The 21,262-nt window shown below is 43.0% G+C and overlaps 2 protein-coding genes and 1 long non-coding RNA gene across 19 annotated transcripts; 1 reads left to right on the top strand and 2 right to left on the bottom strand.

The window, feature by feature from the left end:
• Nucleotides 1–527: 527 nt before the first annotated feature.
• LOC112271813 lies at nucleotides 528–7,728 on the bottom strand. 2 transcript variants are annotated; one of them, XM_024461994.1, is made up of 14 exons: nucleotides 7,430–7,728; nucleotides 7,251–7,294; nucleotides 6,983–7,003; nucleotides 6,558–6,898; nucleotides 3,794–4,499; nucleotides 3,519–3,661; nucleotides 3,079–3,246; nucleotides 2,870–2,932; nucleotides 2,342–2,437; nucleotides 2,073–2,250; nucleotides 1,785–1,982; nucleotides 1,580–1,678; nucleotides 1,032–1,482; nucleotides 528–938 (listed from the first exon to the last, which is right to left on the bottom strand). In XM_024461994.1, the coding sequence occupies exons 6-13, from the start codon at nucleotides 3,634–3,636 to the stop codon at nucleotides 1,479–1,481; spliced, it is 924 nt and encodes a 307-aa protein (XP_024317762.1). In that variant the 5' UTR covers nucleotides 3,637–3,661; nucleotides 3,794–4,499; nucleotides 6,558–6,898; nucleotides 6,983–7,003; nucleotides 7,251–7,294; nucleotides 7,430–7,728; the 3' UTR covers nucleotides 528–938; nucleotides 1,032–1,478. The 2 variants fall into 2 exon arrangements, with proteins under 2 accessions (XP_024317762.1, XP_024317764.1); XM_024461996.1 differs by lacking the exons at nucleotides 2,870–2,932; nucleotides 7,251–7,294; nucleotides 7,430–7,728 and having other exon boundaries at nucleotides 6,558–7,190.
• A 477-nt stretch (nucleotides 7,729–8,205) lies between these two features.
• LOC112269877 lies at nucleotides 8,206–9,308 on the top strand. The gene is made up of 2 exons (XR_002962101.1): nucleotides 8,206–8,325; nucleotides 9,067–9,308. It is a non-coding gene; the product is annotated as an uncharacterized LOC112269877 (long non-coding RNA).
• Nucleotides 9,309–9,473: 165 nt separating this feature from the next.
• Nucleotides 9,474–17,824, bottom strand: LOC104581641. 16 transcript variants are annotated; one of them, XR_001405545.2, is made up of 9 exons: nucleotides 17,472–17,824; nucleotides 17,151–17,303; nucleotides 16,918–17,003; nucleotides 13,096–13,263; nucleotides 12,942–13,001; nucleotides 10,493–10,997; nucleotides 10,352–10,417; nucleotides 9,911–10,249; nucleotides 9,474–9,829 (listed from the first exon to the last, which is right to left on the bottom strand). XR_001405545.2 is itself a non-coding variant. In XM_024457329.1 (8 exons), the coding sequence occupies exons 5-8, from the start codon at nucleotides 10,568–10,570 to the stop codon at nucleotides 9,803–9,805; spliced, it is 510 nt and encodes a 169-aa protein (XP_024313097.1). In that variant the 5' UTR covers nucleotides 10,571–10,997; nucleotides 12,942–13,001; nucleotides 13,100–13,263; nucleotides 16,918–17,003; nucleotides 17,151–17,446; the 3' UTR covers nucleotides 9,474–9,802. The 16 variants fall into 16 exon arrangements, 2 of the variants coding, with proteins under 2 accessions (XP_024313097.1, XP_010228017.1); XR_001405543.2 differs by having other exon boundaries at nucleotides 9,911–10,026; nucleotides 13,100–13,263; XM_024457329.1 differs by lacking the exon at nucleotides 17,472–17,824 and having other exon boundaries at nucleotides 13,100–13,263; nucleotides 17,151–17,446.
• Nucleotides 17,825–21,262: the final 3,438 nt, after the last annotated feature.

The following is a 21,262-nucleotide window of genomic DNA, read 5'->3' as shown; positions in this document are numbered from 1 at the left end:
CCCGTTACATAACTTTTCTTAGGAAAAAGGTATAGTAATACATATACAGTATTCGTTTTGGAAACACGAATACTGCTGTAATAGTCTTAAAAAAATGGTTATATGAAAGCTGGGACGTTTGGTTGTGTTTTTTGGTTGTTGGATTCACGTAAATAGATTACAAACGTATCAAGCTACCATGAACAGCGAAGAAACCCGGGCTTGCTATGTTTGATATCATACAGGTCTATGACGAATATATACAGGTCTTGTAGAGTAACGTGTATTCCGGATCTGATTCCAATGTAAAGAAAAAACGATGGTCGGAACTCAAAAGCTGTTAACAAAAAATTTACGAACATGCGGCTTTGCCTGTTGAACTTTACCAGTTAAGCAACAATAAAAGCATGTTGCCACCGTGGAAACAAAGCACATGTTGAACAAGTATGTTTGCTACTGAAGATATTACGAACATGAAGCTTCTTAACTTCGTAGTGTGTTGGCAGTTGATCGCACCAAAATATTCTTCACACCAAACCGTTATCACCATGTCAGACCAATTTTTCCATCGGAACACGACCGATAACGGTTTAACAACATACAATCGTCACATTGTCTAGTGCTTACATCTCAAGCTGGACGAGGATATAAGCCTTGAACATACTAGTTTGCTGCCAAGCAAACATAACGAACCTATTCATAAGTTGAACAGCAAGCTACAACTTGCTTAAAGCATAGGATGAAACTAGTTGGCCTAGTCACACCGCAAAGATTCAGACCATTATCATCACAAAAACATAAAACATCCATAGACCTTGAAGTTCCAAAGGATAAAACTTGTGGCAGCATCCCATGCCACGCGCATCCTAATGTGCCTGATGGTCCCTCATCCTGAAGATATTACTATTCATGGTCATCAAGGAGTAGCACAACTCCTTCCGTCCCTTGTTGACCTCATCCTTCACGTAAATAAAAGAATACTAACTGGTTAGTAAGGTACCACATTGTACTTCAAATGGAATTATTAATTTAACAGTTGAGTCTGCTCTCACCCGTCCGCTCAGAACCAAAGGTGCTTGCACCATCCCACCGTCTGGATTCATCCCCTGCACGTTAATCCCCATTGCCGCGAAACCGCAGCAAACCGCGCTGTCAATCCCGCCAAACACGTGTTTTTGATTAGCCTACGCTATAGAACAGTTGTTTCATCCTAACGTGGAAACATACACCGTTTCATTAGACGTACAACCTCCTGCATGGATTCGGGGTGTGCGGAATAATGTTTATGCTGTGCACATCTGCCATGTTTGATCCAAGTACTAGCCGCATGCAGTGTATGAGGCACCACATCATCCTGGATGCTTTAGGGCCGTGTTTCATGAACAAGGATGCCATCTGTCCTCCCTGAATGCATGGGTCGTAAAAATTCACAGACGACCTGGTGAGATCAAACACATAGCAACTCCAATTGTCTGCTCCATGCTCGCGTGAGAAAGTTATCACCTGTGTAGAAGCAGTATAATTTTAATTAGATGTATCCTTCAAGAACTAAAGTAACATGTATACTTGTTCATCTGCTACTAAATGTTTGGGAACGTACCGAGTCGCAAGATGCAACGTCATAGGTGACGCCCACACCCATGAACATGTGCGCAATAGCCCTGACTGGTGGGTTCCATCCGTAGGATGAACACACATCCTAAATTTTTTATCCGAATTAATCGTTTAGCATAACACTACAAAAACAAAACCTCCCCGACAACGAACTACTTTATTGAAAACATAAAACGATACTCCATACTCACAGCCCAATTTGGAGGCAGGAAGTGCCTTCTCTACTGTAGAATTGGCTGCTTGCTTTGTTCTCCAACTCATTGAGCAAAGCTGTTGTCGCTTTCATCATGTCCACGTCATAGTCTTCTCGCCCTATCACAGCAGCCCTGAACTTGAGCCCCGTGAGTTCTATGGAGGGCTCACCAGGCACAGGGATGTTGATCCAAACCCTGAACGGATAGTAAAATGGTTGAAGGATCGTGCATGTGTATAATTTGAAAAAAAATAGTGTAATTAGTATGTTCCTTGTTCAATCGTACTTGTTAAGCTGCTGAGCTGCCGCGTGCATGTAAACAAACGCGTACATGGAATCCACTTGATCACATATGTTGTTAGGTAGAGTAATCACAATTGATCCTCGAGGGTTTGCTGGTGAATTGTTGTTCGACAGACGCTGTAGGACAGCACTACGTCTTTGCACTGGCACCGTTGCATAAGCTGGACATAAGAAGAAAAGAACGCTTTAGGAAATAATTCAAGCAGGTATAAATCAGGAACATTTTTTTTTCTAAATACAACAATTGCCAACCTAATTCTTCCGTCCGCACGTTTGCAGGAACACCTGACGTCTCGATATTCGGGTTGGCAACCATTGTATTGTCCATGATGACAGGAACAGCATGATCTAATAAAATTTTATCAGAAGCCGTCAAATTTTTGGGAAAATGACTTTATAAACATTATGTCAGTAGGAGAAATGTAATTTTTTTTATGTAGTCTGCAAATGAAGCTACACCCTTGTGTTGTATAAGTACAAAAAACGGATCCAACATAATAATAACATGCCAATTTTCTAACTATAATACTAATGTTACAATTATAACATTTTTGTAAACTATAGATATTGTTTTGAAGACCTTTTGTACCCTAAAATTGGAAGAACAACAGCGCTTACAGGGTTTAAATTTTAACATCATGTTAACGAACTACGTAGTTTTAGTTCTTAACAAAACAGTTTAAAACAGTTACATATGTCTATTTAGTGCTTAACAAAACAGTTTAAAACATATTGGCTAACAATCCAGTAAAGAATAGGGTTATTGGAATTCTGTATCACCTTGAGTAGCAGATATATTGTTATTCGCGTTCACTGTTTTGTGCTGTACAGCAATCTCACCATCTGACCATACATTGAGAAAGTACAATCCCCATTTAACGCTTCGATCGTTTTTATGAAATAATTTCCAAACTTTTAAGCTTCTGGCGCTTATATCATCGCTATATGTTTTTCAATTTAAAACTTTTAGATGTTGATGCTGCGATTACCTAACATCATGGCAGTGTCTCTGTGTGCTCTGGAGTCACCTCTGTTCAAGACAACAGCTTCAGGTCTGGTTTGAGCTGGTGGTGTAGCTAAAACATCATCTCCCGCAGGAATGGAGCTTCCATGGTGCTCGTACTCGTTGAACATCCCTTTGTCCGTACGGCTTGGTCCTTCATTGCATCGTTGTTTGGGATTTGTCAGCGCTATATGGACGTATGAACACTGCTGAAGACATATTCTAAATTGAATGAAAACATGAGTATTTAGTGTATTATTAACCAGCTGCGTAGTTGTTTTGAATCGGCTGATCTGTTTAAGTCTATGTCTAGGACACGGCGCTGTGCTTCCATCTTCCCTTTACCTTTTTTCAAGCATGCACAAGGAAAGAAATAAACATTCCTGAATGACAATTAGTCTCTAACATTAATGAATTTGTTCGCACCTTTGTCTAAAACCTCCCTGACGTTACAATATAATTTAGCGCTAGCAAGTATGTCGTTGCAGTGACTTTCAAGCAAATTTGCCATTTCTTCGCGCTGTTTTGCGAAAACAGCCTCCATGCATGGCTACTCTTGCTAGCTCGGCCTGAAAAATAAGCAAAAATATATGCAATATCTTTAGACGGCAAGCTCATAGGATGTCCTACTGTAAGAGTATTATAAATTTGAAATAAATAAATATATCTTAATTTTAGTTTTTAATCTTCACATAACTGACCTCAGAGTTGACACGGTCATTTGGTGACTTCTTATTCTCGTCGTTGTTGCCGCAGCTCCCGCCATCAGGTGTCCTTGAACCTGCTGAACCAGCAACCCCTGACGCCGATCCAGACACGCTGTTCTTGTATAACTCTTCCAGGTATACAGTGAACTGATAGGACAAAGTTTATGAGAATAAACGGTTCCAAAATAAAAATTGTTTGTTTGCGCAAGTATTGTTTGTGCAGCCTTTAAACTCCTGCAGTCCTTTCTGGTGTTGGCACCAAGTCTTTTGCGGACCACGGTTAGAGCTTCTACAGATTTTTCTGCGCTAGACTGGACAATAGGCTTTCCTCCACATGGCACACCGATGACGCCTTGAACGTCAATGTCTCTGAATATAAGCTCCTTCCCGTGGTCGCACAATATAGCCCCCCTCTCGTGGTCCAGTCTAGTGAGAAGCCAGGCAGAGAACTTAAGATTCAGATTGCTTAGTGACGGGAAATCAAGTATTCCTCCAAATCTCATCTCGCGAACGAGTTCCTTCTTTTGCTCCGAGAAATCACTGATGACCTTGTAGACCAGCTTGCAGGAGCACCTGGATGTGGCGCCTGCACAGTCGATCCGGTCTGATTCGCTTTCCATCCTACTAGCTGATTCGCCGGCAATGGCTACTTAACACATAATAGCAGACGTTGAGATGTTATTGCACCGACCAAATCCGCCTGGTAAAATAGAAATTTCATTTGTTCGTCAGATTACAACGGACATTTTGCGAGGACCTGTATTTATCATGTATCCCAAGAACAACGCCAGGACATTTGAAATGTAATTTGTCCACCCTCTTAATGAAGAAAAAATTATAGCATACCGAAGCTTCTCCCTATAAAAGAAATGCCAAAGCCATCGGGAACAAGAGGTGCTATTGCAGAAGACAATGACATCATGTCCTATGTCCAGATCAGACAAAATCAGGTGATGTGAACGAATCTAATCCTATCAAAAAAACTAGCATCTGGTAGCAGGCTCTGGAATAAATCTTCTGTGAAATCATAAGTGATGTGTAACATTGGCAAGTGTTTTAGATGAAACATTGATGTGGATACTTTGGATAATATGGATATTTATGTGATGACATGTATTTTGTTTGGACTTAGTGCTTTGCTAGTGGTGTGCTGATCCATTAGTTTTTTATGTGAAAACATGGCGTGAGTTGTGTGAAACTTACCCTGAGTCAAGTCGTAGACTTGTGCTCGTACTGATTATTTGTGTGTTCGCTTTCAGGTGTTGCCGGAGCTAGAGGAACGTGGTCGATGACGGGCTCAAGGGACGAAACTTGGGAGAAGCTGAGGTCGAAGATCAAGGTCATGCGGGACGTTCGTGCGAAAGAACAATGGAAGTGAAGGCTACGATGATCCGGGAGGGCACCGGTTTGTCGTACGTTGTTTATACCGGATATGTACGGTATTGGAGATATTCGATACGTGATGGTCAAGTTTTGAAGACATCACAAGAAGAGTTGATGGCATGGAGTGGCATCGACGTGAAGATATGTAGGTCCAGCCGTGGCTGGATGAGAGCTGTTTAAAGATTAAACAGTAGCGTCATCAAGATGGTGTCGGATGGAAAAGTGGTCCACATTAAAGTTGTGCGCATCGTCGAGACGAACAACTTTGCTTTTGGAGTTGTCTCAATCCAAGGTCGTATGTGGGCCCCACGGGCAAAATACTGACCGAGACAGAGGAGTTCGTGTTGGATTCGGACTCGGTTTAGGGTCGCGAATTTTCCCTTATAAATAGAGGGCATCGTAGCTAGGTTTTAGTAAGGACGTGAGGAAACTCAGAGCTTTGGATCTAGATCAATTCTTGAAGAGTTCTTGGATGCATGGTTGCATCTTTTGTAATCGATCGACATCGTTGTAATAAAGAGATTCGTTGGCGGTGTCATCTTTGTTCTTCTCGGATCTTCGTGGATTGTTCGTGCTAGATCTTTCTAACACTTTGCTGCAGGTTTATCACGAGTTCATAATACTTTTCTACAGGTTTACCACGAGATCAAGGAAGATCGCGATTACTTCATCTTTCTTGTTATTCCTCGAAATTGGTTTTAGATTAATCCTCGTAATTTTCTGTCAGCTGTTACTATTTTGATCATATCTTTTGATTGGTACGTCCGATTGAGCTGATTCTTGTTGCTTGGTTAGATAATTTCAATACCTTTCTTTTGCATACTCATACGTATTTTTTGGTTCATCCAATCAAAAGTTACGTCTGTTTTACTATCACGGACAGAAAGGTGATTTAGAGTTTGAACTTTCGGCAAAAGTTTTAATTTGTTTCCGCGCAATCATTGAACCCCCTCTGATTGCCTATCTCGATCTCACATTTTCAAATCTGGGGAACATCTCAACAGTCATCCTAAACGTCCTCGTCCGTGTCCTATCGGCTATAGAACTGATTTGTGGCGACGCTGGAGAGCCACAAATCAGTTCTATAGACCATGGGCGAAGTACCAAAAATCAGATAGGCGCAAAGCTGGGAAGTGCAAAAGGAGGAACGGATACAATATCCTGATTTTGGCCGGAACGGAAACCCAAAATCTGTTCTATAGACCATGGGCGAACTACCAAAAGTCTCTTTTCGGGGTTTCCTTCCGGATTGGCACATCCAACGGAACGGATACAACATCATCTAGAAAACATCAATTCCGGCATAAACACGCTGAAGAACTGATTTGTAGATCTGTTAAAACAATACAGGTTTTGTAGAAAGAGATGGACTTACCTACTATGCTAGGGACGACGACCAGATAAAAGGACCGATCCCCCTTGTGCGGGGGACTATACGTAGGACAGATCTCCCTTGTGCTAATCAACTGCCCCAGCTGTATGCAACGCAACACTGCATAATGCGGAGGGAAACCCCAAACCATACAAACCCTACCCCGCTTCCACTGGGCGTCACGGTGGCTCGTCGCGAATGAGCGCGGACGGCGGACGTGGTCTGTCTGCGACACAGCGTGCGGACGAGGTGGAGGCTCACAGCGAAGAAGCCATGGATTCTCTTCTGTGCCTGGCAAGTACTGAACCAGGGGCAATTTGGTCCACACACAAGAAGAACCTGAACTGGTGGGCGAAATAAATACGAACTTGGAATAGGCTGCCTCCCAACCAACAACCGATAACATTCAATGCGGAAACTTCCTGTACCTTGATTAACGCTGATGGTTCCTGCCACAGACAGACCTTCATTAGCGCAGATCTCCTCGTGGGGATCGGAGGGCAGCAGGCCCCTGGAGCAGTGGCTCCATTGAGCCACGAAACTTTTTTGGAGTGTGGCTTTTTGGCTCAGGGGAGCAGTGCTCCAGGGGTTGGTTGCCGTCCGATGTAGATTCCATGTAATTTTTTTTGTTTTGAGTCTGGATGGTCGAATTGACATATTTTTTATAACTATGACATGCTAATATACTTCGCCTACCTATCTCCGCCGTGCGGTAGTGCCTGTTGGACGCCATCCGCTTCCTGAGTATTGTGTAGTCGAACTCTCAGTAATTGAGTATTTGAGTCGAAAAGGATGCAACCAGGATCAATGATCGTATCAAATATGAATCATATAAGAAAAGAATATAAGAAGGTGGCCAGAGACTGGAAATATACCGATCTAGGTGCGGGACAACTGTACTTGTGTGAGGACTGTATTCTTTTTACTGAACCATACGGGAGTATATTGACTAGCTAATGAAAAATTCCAGGCTGGTACATCCGTACATGAACCACCTTAGCCACTCTCTGGCCATGTCAGGACCCATGTTGTATCCTCTAGTTGCCATGTACCCCTCTTCCATCCTCGGCCCACAAGTTATCCCTCCCCTTAAATTCAAAAAAAAAATGGAAGAAGCGAAACAAAATCCCCCAATAAGTTGAAAGACACCATGCAAAATATTTAGAACGCTAGATCGTAAAGGAGTAGTGGGCTGTACAAATTAAAATAAATGTCTTCCCTATAAAAATTGTATGCTTAAATTCATTTGTAATCTAGATAAGAAAAATACAAGAGGAAAACCTATACAGTACTCAACACACCTACATCATAGACAATTAGCTATTCTTCTCTATATTTTTGACATCGACGTGTACGCACCTCTCCACCCCTAATTTTCGAGCACATCATATGGCAGCTTCCATACTTCCAGTGGAATGTTCGAACTCACGATCGTTTCGGAACATAAGCAATGTCATCCACACACGTGGAGTGTTTTTTTTATCGATGCTCCTTTTGAGATTAGCATAGTCTTTGCTTTTATGTTCTGGCATAACCCATGGAGTGCCGCGTGTATATGCTATGCAACAGTGACTTGCCAACCGACCATATACCAACCATTCTCTTCCGCTTCTAAGGGCCACAGGTTTGTCTCTACACGCTGTCCCGGCCAGCACCAACATATTACATCTCAATGGTTCTTTTCCTTCTCCGCAGCTTACTTTGCGCCAGCCGTGTGTGTTATCTTCACCGGGCATCGTCCCCAGTTAATCATGGACGTGAACTACTTTGGGTTAGTGATCTCTGATCATCTCAACACAGATCTATAGTTAATTCCATGGATTAGATCCACATTTGTCAGTTAAACCAATGAGAAATAACATGTACTATATCATTGAATAGAAATTGTTGTACCATGCAGAAGAGTGCATCTACCTAGTTAGCAAGCGTACCAATCCATATGCATAACTGTCGAGCAAAGGGTGACGAACCTAGCTAGCTAGCAGCATATGCATCCTTTTGCATAGAGTTATTTTCTTCTAGAAAGGTGAAGTGGTTTTAGTATGTCCAACCTCCTTAGTGTCCGACATCAGTACCGTCCATCTTTCTTGGGATGCCAACGATTTTTCTACATTTATTTCTTTTCAAAATACTTTGGTGGCTGATTTTCTCTCTCATGCATATGACATAAGCTGCCTTGTGGTACTTTTATTTGAATCCTTTGCTATTTGGAGACGGTCTAGTTGGCTGATTCATGCCAAAAATTAAAAACCCATTCCTCTTGTAGAAAGGCCAGGCCTATGCTCTGACCACTGCTAACGGAGGAGCCTGGCCCATGACCTTTCCGAGCTAGGCTTCTTCTGGCCAAATTTTCTACTTCCAGTATTCTACACTAAACATTTGCCCACACATGCGAATACAGAAGACAGCAAGGCAAATTGTTGACAGTTTATAGGATTTAATATGTTATAGAGTATATTTTATGCGCCTGGCACTGTTGCTGACATGTTCCTTTGCATTTTTCTTTTGGCAGGAATATGCACGAAATCTTCGCTTGCTCGGAATAGATGCAAGAGAGATTGAATCATACAGAGCTCTATGGCAGTGCGTTGCCCCCAAAGACAAACAAGATCACATCCAGTTTTGATGTAAACAACATTGTCGGTATATAGAAGTGTTGCATGTAGGTCCTTCAAATTGCGTAGATATATCTGGTGTTGTTCATTAGGTCGGAAAATTGTATGATTTATATATAGAGCACTTGACTTTTCGGTTGCTGTCATTATTTGATTTTTGCTAGGACTGACCTCAAGATGTTGCAACAACATATTAAAAAACTCGAGAATGGTCAAAACTTCTCCCCCTCAAAATAACCTATCCATTGGGGCTACCTTTACCTCAAAATGCAAGGAACCTAAAAAATACTAGATATCCGAACCATTTACACAAAAGAATGCTTATTCCACACTTATGATGAAGAAAACTGGTTGCAAAACATATGCTGAAAATAGCCCATAAAAAACAGCAATTACTGGCTGCAAAACATAAGCTGTAGTAAATGTCACTATGGATAGTGTCAAAAACTCTCGTGCTAAAAAAACCGTTGAAACATCTAGTTCTTTCTCAATGCGGAATGATTACGAGTCCAAGTCCTCATCGCCACTGCTATAAGTCAATGCCTTCTTATGAGATTTCGATGCTGGTTGCTCCATTAGTGGAGCTGATCCATGTTTGTGCGTGTGCCCTTCGTCCCATCTATCGATGGGCTCTCACGAATTAAAATGGTCAAATTGATCCTGTGCAGAAACATAAAAAGTATTACAATCAACATAGAAGTAAGGTAGTAGAAAATGTAGAACATTTGCAAGATAAGTAACCTCTTCATTCATGCCATCATCACAATCATCTGACTGTGAACCATTCCTGATGATGTACAACTGACACTTCTTTTTGCCTTTATGAGCCTGCATCATTTGTTCTACATGCTCTGGGCCTGACATTAAGACCATTCCGTCAGGTGGTATGCAACCAGGCTCAAGGTAGTACAAATCGGCCTCCCATTTATAACCATGAACACGCAAATGGTTCATCATCATCGACCACTCCACAACGTCAGGTTCCCTAACAATCATGTAACCGGTACGTCCTCCGAAGTATCCTTTCGGACTATAAGAAATTTCCCCATCCACGGTAACACTAAATTCCATTACAAGTTCCTACATATAACATTTATTCATTCCATTATTTAATGTTTACCACAATATAAAAATGTCCATACATGATTTCGGATGTGCATCGCATCGGTTCGACATACTTACCGGGAGAAAATATGAGACCGGTTCTTCAGGTGGAGGGCTATGCAACTGTATTTGCTCGGCGGTAGCCTGCAATGGTTATAAACTGGTTTTGGTATCACTTCTGGTGACAAGATGACGAAAGTATTAAAAATAGAAATATACCTTTGGAGCTATCCTCGCACGGTCCTCCATCATCTTGGCTTCCATGCGGACTTGCTCTAGCAAAGATTTCGAATCCATCTCTTGACGATCTGCTGCAATTTTTGATCAATGTCTGCACGTGCCTGCATATTCCTAGAGTCCATCTTTGCACGCTCAAGCTGTACAGTGTGGTCCATCTCATCCCACACCTGCCGCAACTTCTGATCCATGTCCTTACGGATCTTCTTTATCTCCTTGACCATTTTATCACGCTCTAGCTTCAATGCATGATCCAAGGCTGCACGTTCTTGCTTTACCTTAATGTCCATTTGTTGACGATCCAACGTCAACTTCTTATCCGTCTCTGCATCAATTTGCTTGATCTTGAGGTCCATCTTGTCCCGCTCATGCTTTATCACCCTGTCTATGGCTGCACGTTCGTTGCTGACTTTCTTGTCCATCTCCTCCCTCTCCAAGTGCATCTTCTTGTCCATCTCATCGAGCAAAGATTTCGAATCCATGGTCCCTACAACGTTAGATCACATGAAAATAATATTTGTTTCAGCATGCTTTCAATCAAAATCAAAAATCAAGTAGATGCAATAGTCCGCATGTTGATCAGGTATTTGATTGAATTTGTATTGTTTGTCAGGTATGAGATTCGGACGGATTTGGCATGCCAGAAGATGGAGGGGCTTACCGGATGAGGCCGCCGGCGTCGGCCGGTGGAGCAGGGGCGGGAACGGCGGCGGGACTAGGCTGAGGGCAGACGATGGTGGTTGCATTCTATGGGAGTCGAGTTGTGATCGAACGCGCAGGACCGTGCAGCCGTGCAGGTCATGGGGAAACAAAACTGCGGACGTAGTTGCTTCCTAGCTAAATATGCGGAACAAATCCCAGGATCCTCTCCGTGAGAATCTCCCCTGATCGTGATAGACTTGGAGTAGATCTATTTTTTTTTCCTACGTTGTACTAGTGTATTCCCAGGATTCTCTTTTTTTTCCAGGATTTTTTTTCTGAATAAAAAAAAGATGTACTCCTACGTTGTACTAGTGTATCCAGAGCTAAAAATTTGAGACAAGAATTATGAATAGATAAAAAAAAAGAGATGTACTCCTACGCTCATAATTTTACATGTATCTAGACACCTTTTAGGAATAGATACATCCATTCTTGGGCAAATTTGAGACAAGAATTATGGAACGGAGGAAGTACGTGTATTTTTGAGTTCCGATGAAAATTTAGAAAATTATTGGTTCACTCAAATACATAACACACTGCTATAGGTCATAGTATTGAATTGCACATGTTGCGATCGTGGAGCCGCGACAGGACTCAACGAATTCATTTAATGACCAATAGTGTTAGTCATGGTTCCGGATGACCAATAGTGCTAGTGATGGTTCCGGATGTCCAATAGTGCTGGTGATGGTTCTGAATGACTAATAGTGCTACTCATGGATCTAGATGACCAATAGTGCTAGTGATGGTTCCATATGATCAATAATGCTAGTTGTGGTTTTGAATGTCCAATAGTGCTAGTCATGATTCCGGATGTCCAATAGTGCTAGTGATGGTTTCGGATGACCAGTGCTAGTCACGGTTCCGATTAATCAATAGTGCTAGTCATGATTTCGGATGACCAATAGTGCTAGTCATGGTTTCGGATGTCCAATAGTGTTAGTTCTGTTTTTGCATTACCAATTGTGCATGTCTGATTCCAGATGGCTTGTATTCCCTCTTGCTCTAAATTTTTGACTCAAATTTGCCTAAATAAATGTATCTATTTTTAAAAAGCGTCCAGATACATATGGTACGCAAAGACAGCAAACACATAGATTTGAATTAAAAAAAACACAGACAAATAAATGACCCAACTGGCCTGCTCTTAAAGCCCAGCACGAAAGGACAAAACAGAGAGGTGGGGATATAGTGGGCTCGTTGCCTCCAGAAATAGCTGTCATTTTTTTAAGGAAATAAATCACGGTAATTGAAATCTCCTGAATCACGGCAAGTGAAATCACCTAAAAAAACGCATCTCTACGGGATTGCATGATCCTTTCCATTTATTTCGGGATTACAAGTTTGCTTCTAACCTACACAAAAACTGGCTAGCGAACCCAAGAAAACCCCGGGCGACCTCATCAGGAGCCTGACTGCCGCACTCGCGCCGCCCACCTCGAGTGAACACACTGATCGGATCCGGGCTCCGGCGTCTTCCTCTCATCGCACCTCTCGTCGCATTCTAGCGCCACCGCTCTAGGACCGACATCATCTCACGCCGCACTGAAAGGTACTGTTTCAAGACCAAATCTTCAAAGCTTCAAAAAAATCTCGCTGGATCAAAATGTTGTTTCGGCTTGCAATTTAAAAAATCTTCAAAGCCTTCATGCCAATAGTTTGCTTATGCTGAAGCATATGTGTGTGGAATGCTTTCAGAAAATAATGCAGTTAGCACTTAGCAGCATACCTCAAAAACAGATATACGTGCAATATGAGGCCCATTTGTTTCCACTAAGACTTTCTTTTCCTGCAAATTCATAAACATTATCTGTAAATCTACACAGCTCCATAATCATTGGACAAAAAGTAACAAAAGGAAGCAGAGAAAACTTGCAGCTTACTCACTGAGTTCCACACAGGTCTCTGAGTACTGCAGAATGTGTTTGTAGTTCGGAAACATCAGCAAGAAAAAGTAAAAACAACAAAAGACTGTTGTTTGTCAAGTTTTCTCTGCTTCAAAACCAAATTTTTGCTCCATAATTGTTTGTCCTGGCAGTCACAGTTCCTCCCTGCAAACAAATACAGTTTAGGGGTATAGCTTTACAGGAAACAAATAAGATGGATACTTCTACTCAAATTGTTGCGGACACAGGATTACCACCTGATGAAGAAACAGAAGAGGTATTATTTGAATCCTCTCGGTGCATTTTTACACACAAATTTTTTTTAGCCTTACAAATAATTCATGTGTGTTGCAGGAACTTTTTGTAAAATTTGCAAAAATGAAGTTGGTATGCTCGCCAACTAGATTTGCAAACACCTGTCAAGGTTTGTCACCTGCCCACAAGGCGGCCATCAGAAAAAAAAAACCTAACTTGGAGGGCTCATGCAAATGAAGCCAACATCTTTACGACGAATAATGCTAGTGAGACTTGCCAAGCGCTGCATCTGCCCGAAGAAAACCTTTCGGTTGTGTGCACAGGAAATTCCTATGACCGAAAAGGATGTGTCCCATATAATGGACATTCCGATTCAAGGGGAGGATATCTATAAACATATAGAAGGACAAGGATCAGCAAACATGGACTTGTTTAATGCTTACCAGACTGACAATAGACTAATGCTGACAACCCTTGAGACCCTGATCAAAACCTCCACAACTCCTGATGATCACTTCATCAGGGATTTCGTTCTATATGCCATTGGTATTATTTTAGCATCGACAGCAAACGACTATGTGGACCGCAAATATTTGGCCCTGGTTAAGGATGTGGCACACATTCCCAAATTTAATTGGGGATGTTTCACATTGGCTCACTTGTTCGATTCCATCCGGAATTTTCAATACCTAGACCGAACAAGCCTTCAAGGAAATTTACCTTTGCTACAAGTAAGTGTTGTTACAATAAAACTCAATCAGGAAATAAACTCCACAAATATCCCTGAGTAAGTTCAGTATATTAACTACCACTTTTATGTAGTTCTGGTACTGGGAGCATGTCCATGCTGGGCCGGTCTCCTATGATCCTATATCCCCTCCATTGATGGCAAGATGGGATGAAGGCAACGCAGCACTAAGAGCGGCGGCCTATGTTAGTCGAGGACCAGATCGAGGAGAGGTACTTTTATATGCACAACTATTTCATTTTAGCTTATTTAATTCTTATGACTGATGCATTCTACCTTTTGCAAGGTTACGATGAACATTTGTGATGACAATGGACGGATGAACATTCCCAATGCTCAACCTACCATGCCAACAAATGAAAAGATACACGCGGATGGAGATTTCAGCTTCGAAGCACAACAAGGATATCTTGGTATTAGCAACCAACAAGTATGACCAACTAAGTCACACTCTGTTCAGTACCATAAAATCTCGCACTCAACTTACTCATTTAGTTTTGTACATCATATGTCGATATTTATGTGACAGATGGACGCGATAATGCAAACTATCTCCAGGCAAAGACTAGAAATCGAGAAAAAAAATAGGCTGACAACTACTGGACATGGAGCACAAAATTGATTCCAGAATTCTCGCCTTGACTGAGGAGGTCGGAGAAATTAGGACACAAAATGCTACCAAAACAAGGTTGTTAAGGTGGAGGATGAACTCATCGAGGTCAAAAGAGAATTCCAGGTATCTGATACTACTAATATCGGTTTAAAATGCATCTTCCCATGTAACATCCTGGATATATATTCATTACATGTATTTCATGGTCCAGAGATTTAGGAAAATGGTTCATGGCAACACGCAACCAACGTCTACGGCTGCATTTGTCCAGGTGAGAATTGTAGGCATATATTCCTTGCTAATATGAACAAATTTATGATTAATCATTCTTATAGGAACAAGACGACATTATTAATGGCAAGGTTGCACCAACTCCTCATTTTGAACCATCTAAGACTGCTGCTACAACACCCCGTGATGATCATATGGAAATCAACAAGCACCCGAAGAAAGATGTCACCAACAAACTCACCCCACCATGCATGCCTGTATTCGACAATGACTACATGTTGACAGAAGAAGACATAGAGGTCGCGGCTTTCATCCGCCAAAGTTGCCCCCTGGCTGAAGTAGTTGACGTTGGAGAGACTGTCCTTCAAGTTCATCTACTCAGGCCTAATGTCACCGCGGATTAATTTTCGATGAGGTAATCCCCTAACATTGCAAATTTCTATGACTATACCATGGCATATTACATGATTGCAACTTTTGCAGGTTATTCATGCATACGCATACATTAGCAATGTAGAGACTGATACTACGTCAGTTGTATACCCAAAAGAAACGAGGAAGTTGTTAGGGCAAAGTGGGGGTATTACTCGCGGACGAGATACCAATTGGCTTGATCGCATAGTAAAGAAACTTGTAGGACACCGAAAGGTATGCGTGTTCCGCTTTCCTATTTCATAATCTGAAACTACATGCAGCATTTCATCTCGTCGATCCTACAAAACTATATTTTTATTGTGCATATCCGAATTCATACCTAACCTCAGACAACATAAATTTCACTGCAGGTTCAAATCCCATTGAATGTGCATGATTCCCACTGGCTTCTACTGGTATTGAATTTCGATAGGCAAGAGATTTAGGTCCTCAACTCTATACCACACCTTCGTGACGAGGCCAAGGAAACTAGCCTAACGGAGTCTATTCACACGTGCATCGAAGATGCAGTCAAGTGCGGCTTAGTACAAGCACCAGTGCCCATCAACATTTCTCAATGGAATAAAGTATGCTATACCAACATACCACAACAGACAGACGGGTACGTGTTGCATTACAAATTATTTCCGAACTACTAAAGATTACTGAGCTTAAACTTCACATTGCAGCCACTCTTGTGGTGCATACACACTAAAATACATGTTGTCTTGGGACGGGGAAAAGATGGCCGAAGATTTCACACAGGTGAGCAAAACACTAATTCTGTTTCCACTCTTCTAGTTACTAATTTTGCTACGCTAACATATGTGCTGCTATCATATTTAGTCACAGATACATATTTTCAGCTGGAAAATATGTTCAAGTCTGCTGCGTTCAGATCGTAACCGGCTTCGGCTAGAATCCTATAAGAATCCAATAATGGTTAGTGCTACACAACCGGCAATTCTGTTCATCAATATTTAATCTTTCACGTTTGCACAATACAACTAACGCACCACTTTCTGCTCTACAGAAGACAGCCTACGAAGCAAGCATTGCAAAGCTTGTTCAACCCAATGCTGCAGACGACGATGTCCAGGAGATTAGCCCTCCAGATGCTGCCAACAACAAGGAGAACAGCCCTCCAGATGCTGCCGGCAAAGAAGATAACCCTCTACATGATGCTAGCAAATCCGAGACATCCGGCTGCCTAAAGCGGAAACGTGGACGCCCAAGGAAGATTACGCCACCTAAACCTACTAGTCATGTCGCTGTGATAGAGCAATTTGCCACAAATGCAATCGCTGAACGTGTAGAGGGCAGAGCACGCAGGAAAACCCAACCAGGACGCCATACAAAGAGCCCATACAAGGAACTATGAGGTTCATAAGGAGTGACAATTTGAAACGATATGTTCTTCACTTTATGAGTGTACTTAATTATAAGATAAGTTATGGGTGACAGTAGTACATGCATGCTTCCTTAATTGTTCCTTGTATGAGTCCTCAGTTTATGAGTGTACTTAATTGTTATAGATGGAGTGCATGAAGTATCATACCTTGTAGCTGCTCGTTTAGTTACTCCTTCTTTCATGTATTTCCATGGAATATATATGAACTCTGATACGATCAAGACAAAGTGATCCTGGATTGTTTAGACAAGGTTATGCCAAATATTGTACTAAACAATTGCAGAATACTTACTCAACATTTGGTGCAAAGAGGAGAACGTCCCAGTCATGAAAGAGAGAAAACAAATGTTACGTGGCTTTGAGTTGAAAAAATGCCTGACCTATGTAGCTTTGGGCAGGTATTCTGCTATGTTTCAGCTTGACACAATGACGATATCATTGTCACCATCTGAATCGCCCTCAGATGTTACATTTTGCGTTTTAGCCTGAATCCCACCATAGTTATAATGAAACATTGAAGACGAAATCATGTTCTAAGCCATGCAAAAACAGAAAAAATAAATCATGTTCTAAGAAACACAATTAACTAATTAACAAATTCATCTTCGGTAACATATGCAACTATGTGCTGAAATAAAATGGTGACATGTTTGGCAGGAACAGGTGAAGGAGTTCATCTCCTGTGTGAAGGAAAAGGCTACCTTGCCTGCGTGAAGGAACCCAAGGGTGGGGGCGACGGAGAGGGGCGGGGGCGCGGTGCCGGGTCGGGCCAGAGGCCACGCCGGCGGGACGGGGGAGGCCGGGGAGAGGAACGGGGGCGTGGGGCCGGGACGGGGGAGACCGGGGGGGGGGGAGGCGGGCCGCCCCACCGGGACGGGGGAGCCCGGGGGTGGGGGCGACGGGGGCACGCAGGCGGTGGCGGGTCGGGCCAGAGGCCACGCCGGCGAGACAGGGGAGGCCGGGGAGTGGGCGGAGCTGCAGATCGAGAGAGCGACGAGGGTGAGAGACTGGGAGAGGGAGACGGGGGTGAGAGACTGGGAGAGGGAGACGGGGTAGTGGTTTCGACGGCAATCTTTTGATTAAGTTAACAAAATAAATCATTACTGTTTGTACTTTCCAGTTCTTTTATTTGAGTATTTCACCGTTGATAGGTTGGACGGTTCGTAAAATCCCGACCATTTGTAAAAGTTGTAATATTTTTATTATCCAGACGATACAAGGATCACTTGTCCCATTCGAAATACTCGTACAAATTATCCATTAAAATTCTGTCAGTGCCTAGGACCAACAACAACTACTCGGTACTCCAGCTTTTGCACGAAGGGCAAAAGAGTGCTTCTTCATTACCCATTGGACATTTGAGTTAATACATGTATCATCCAACGGGGAAAAGGATCACTTCGGAATAGTCGTTCGGTACTCCAGCTTCATCTAATCGGTACCCTAGTCGGTACAGCAGGTTCATGTCATCGGTCCCTCAGCCTTCCCATGACACATCAACCGTGACTGTCTGCTCCCCTCAGGCAGACTCCATGGAGGACAAGCGTGGCATGGTCTCAGTGTGTGTCCCACTGTTTCTAATTTTGATTTACGGTGTGGAGATGCACGAGAGAAAGATTTACTCAGTGGACAAAACACCTCCACATGCTTGTATACGAAGGACAAAAGGATTATTCTTCATCACTGTACAGAGGTTGTTCACACTGATTGGACACCTAATTGCATTTCTTTATATTATCCAGTGGATAGAAGGATCGCCATTACCCATGAACTGGTGCTAAAATTTTAGTATGCATTCGGTGAGCGGGATCAAATGGCTGGTACCTCAGTTAAAGATGCATTCGGTGTCCGGGATCAAAAGGCTGGCACCTGCTAAAATTGTTAGGTAAATCTTCAGTGTTAGGAGAAAGACTTCGCATCTAAACAAATTAGTATCTCGTGTCCTCGTAAATAATTTCGGTACCCCAGGTTGATATTCATGGTGCCTCCATAAATATTCTATCGGTACTTAGGACAAGAGTCTCGGTTCCTAGTACGACAAAATTTATTTTCCAATGAAAGATTTCTTTTTATATGCTATAGTAACACTTACGTAACATTGGCTCCATGGAGACACAAAAATGACAGCTGGGTAACATTCATTCAATTTTATAATTACAATCACATTTATTCCGGTTTAGCCGTAATATGTACTACTACATAATAGCAAAACAAGAAAACAACAGCTCTTTCAACAAAACATCAGACTTAAGGCTTCATCAAACAGCAGCTTCATCAAACGCCCAGAAGGTTTCAGGCTTCAGCAAACAGTTTCTCTTGCAAACGGAAACAGTTTCTCTTGCAAACGGAAGGTTGAACTTCAGGAAAACAAGCCATTAGCATCCATTATTTCTCACTTTACAGGTTCATACTATTACCCACTGGATATTAGGTGCATGCACTTCTATCATCCCATTGGAATGCATTTTTCACTTTACAGGTTCATCCTATTACCCCACTGGATATTTAGGTGCGTGCACTTCTATCATCCAGAGGGCAGAAGAATCTCATTATTCGAGAATTTTTGATTGTTTCTCATGTTTCGGTACAATTATAATCTCGAAAAAAAAAATCTCCGGTACTCGAATTGGTGCCTCAGTCAATAAAGATGTGCTCGGTACCTAGGACTGAAAGGTCGAATCGGTGTCTCAATAAAGATGTGATCGGTAACTAGGACGGAAAAGACTCGATACAAATATAATCATTGATTTTTATATAAGAATCGTTATGATTATTTCTCGTGTTTCGATACAAGTATAATCTAAAAATATATATATATTTTTGAGATTACAAGGATTAGAGCATTATGATTACTCCGAGGGAACCTGAATTCATCGATTAAAATTGTAATCCGAGGGACAAAAGTAATCTCAATAAAATTGTGCTCGGTATTCGGTAACCTGAATTCATCGATTATACAAGTATAATGCTCTAATCCTTGTACCAGACCTGTACCAAAGAACAAAAGTAGTACACATCAATAACTAAAGCAGACAAGTCCAGAAGAATGAAGTAGAGCAAGTAGCAGCCTAAGCACAGGTATCATCCTGATGGATGTTTCCCCTTCAAACAAGCACTATCTTCAGATCCAAACGAAAGGCAACACTGGAAGTTATTGCGACTACAAAATCCATGTGCTTCTTCATCCCCAAAACGCTCTGCTCGACGCCGATGCCGGCCGGCACCTGCACCTGCAAATTCCTCACGACTGAGCACGTTGCCTGGGTGTCTCCTTGCACGCCAAGAGGGCGAGACCGTCACGGCGTCCACTCGTCGGCGAGGATGCCGAGGCACAGCTCCGTGAGGTCCGCCATGTCGGGGCTGATGTGGTCTGATCTTAACTGAAGATTTGGGGATCAAGTTCTGAACAAAACCACTCGGTAATTACACAAACATCTAGTAGGAATAAACAACATAAGAACTAGTACGAGGCCCCTCATAAGCATTATCACAAACAGGTGATGGGCCAGCAACATCGACGACGAAGCAAGAAATAAAAATTATTCAGAAATCAAATCAAACACAAATTGCAAGAAATCTGCAGCAGCTTACTGACCAACATTCAAGGGATTCCACTATTGACTATGGGGCACTGGCCGTTGCCAATCAGGAGCACGAGGCAGTGCCTGGGTATGTAGCAATGGCCGAACCAGGCCCCTGACTCCGAGCTCAGCGGGAAGAACCTGTTTTGCTGAGCCGATTGACGTGGTGCCGCCGCTGTTCACCTGCCGGAAGAAGATGACGGCGGGCGGCTAGGAAGGCATCCCTCCGCGCCCACAGGAACCTCGTGGCCGTCGGCGACTGGACCTCAGCATTCCGAGGCCCGTTGCCCTGGCCTGCTGCTCTCCTGGGACGCGCCACTGCAGCGCCCTCTTTCCGTGCCGACCCGTGCCGCCTCCTCTCCTGGGACGGCGTCGACATCGATGCCATGGTGGCACATGAACGCAATGGCGCGGAAGATGCGGTGGTCAGCTTTGAAGAGGAGAGAGGGACGCCCGGAGCCATGAACCCTTGCGCCATGCTCTGGCTTAAGGGCAGGCGGTGGGAGGCGGCCGGCGACAGGAGGTACCTCACCATCGGGAAAGGACACCAGTACGGCTCGTCCACCACCATAGCCGCTGATCGTCTGAGGGGGTGGGGGTGTTGAAAGGTGTCGCCGTCGGCATCGCCAAATAATGAAGGGTCACGGGCGTCCGGCCGGCAACGGTAACATGCTACATCCTAGCAATGTAGGCCTGAGGTGCTCTGGATGGAGCAGAGGCGCAGGAGGGGAGGTCAGCTTTATCGAAGGATTAAACAGGTGAGAAACGCGGATGAAAAATCAGGCGTGGGGGAAAATGGCAGCTGTGTCCGAATCGCGAGGCAGCCACGAGCGGTGGAGGTGTCAGGCACTGGGGAGGTTGGGCATGCTTAGCACTTTTGCATGCAACGATTCTCAAATGTCCACAACAAT

This window comes from Brachypodium distachyon, chromosome 1, assembly GCF_000005505.3.
Source record: "Brachypodium distachyon strain Bd21 chromosome 1, Brachypodium_distachyon_v3.0, whole genome shotgun sequence".
Lineage (NCBI taxonomy): Eukaryota > Viridiplantae > Streptophyta > Magnoliopsida > Poales > Poaceae > Brachypodium > Brachypodium distachyon.
This window is presented reverse-complemented; position numbering and strand designations above follow the sequence as displayed.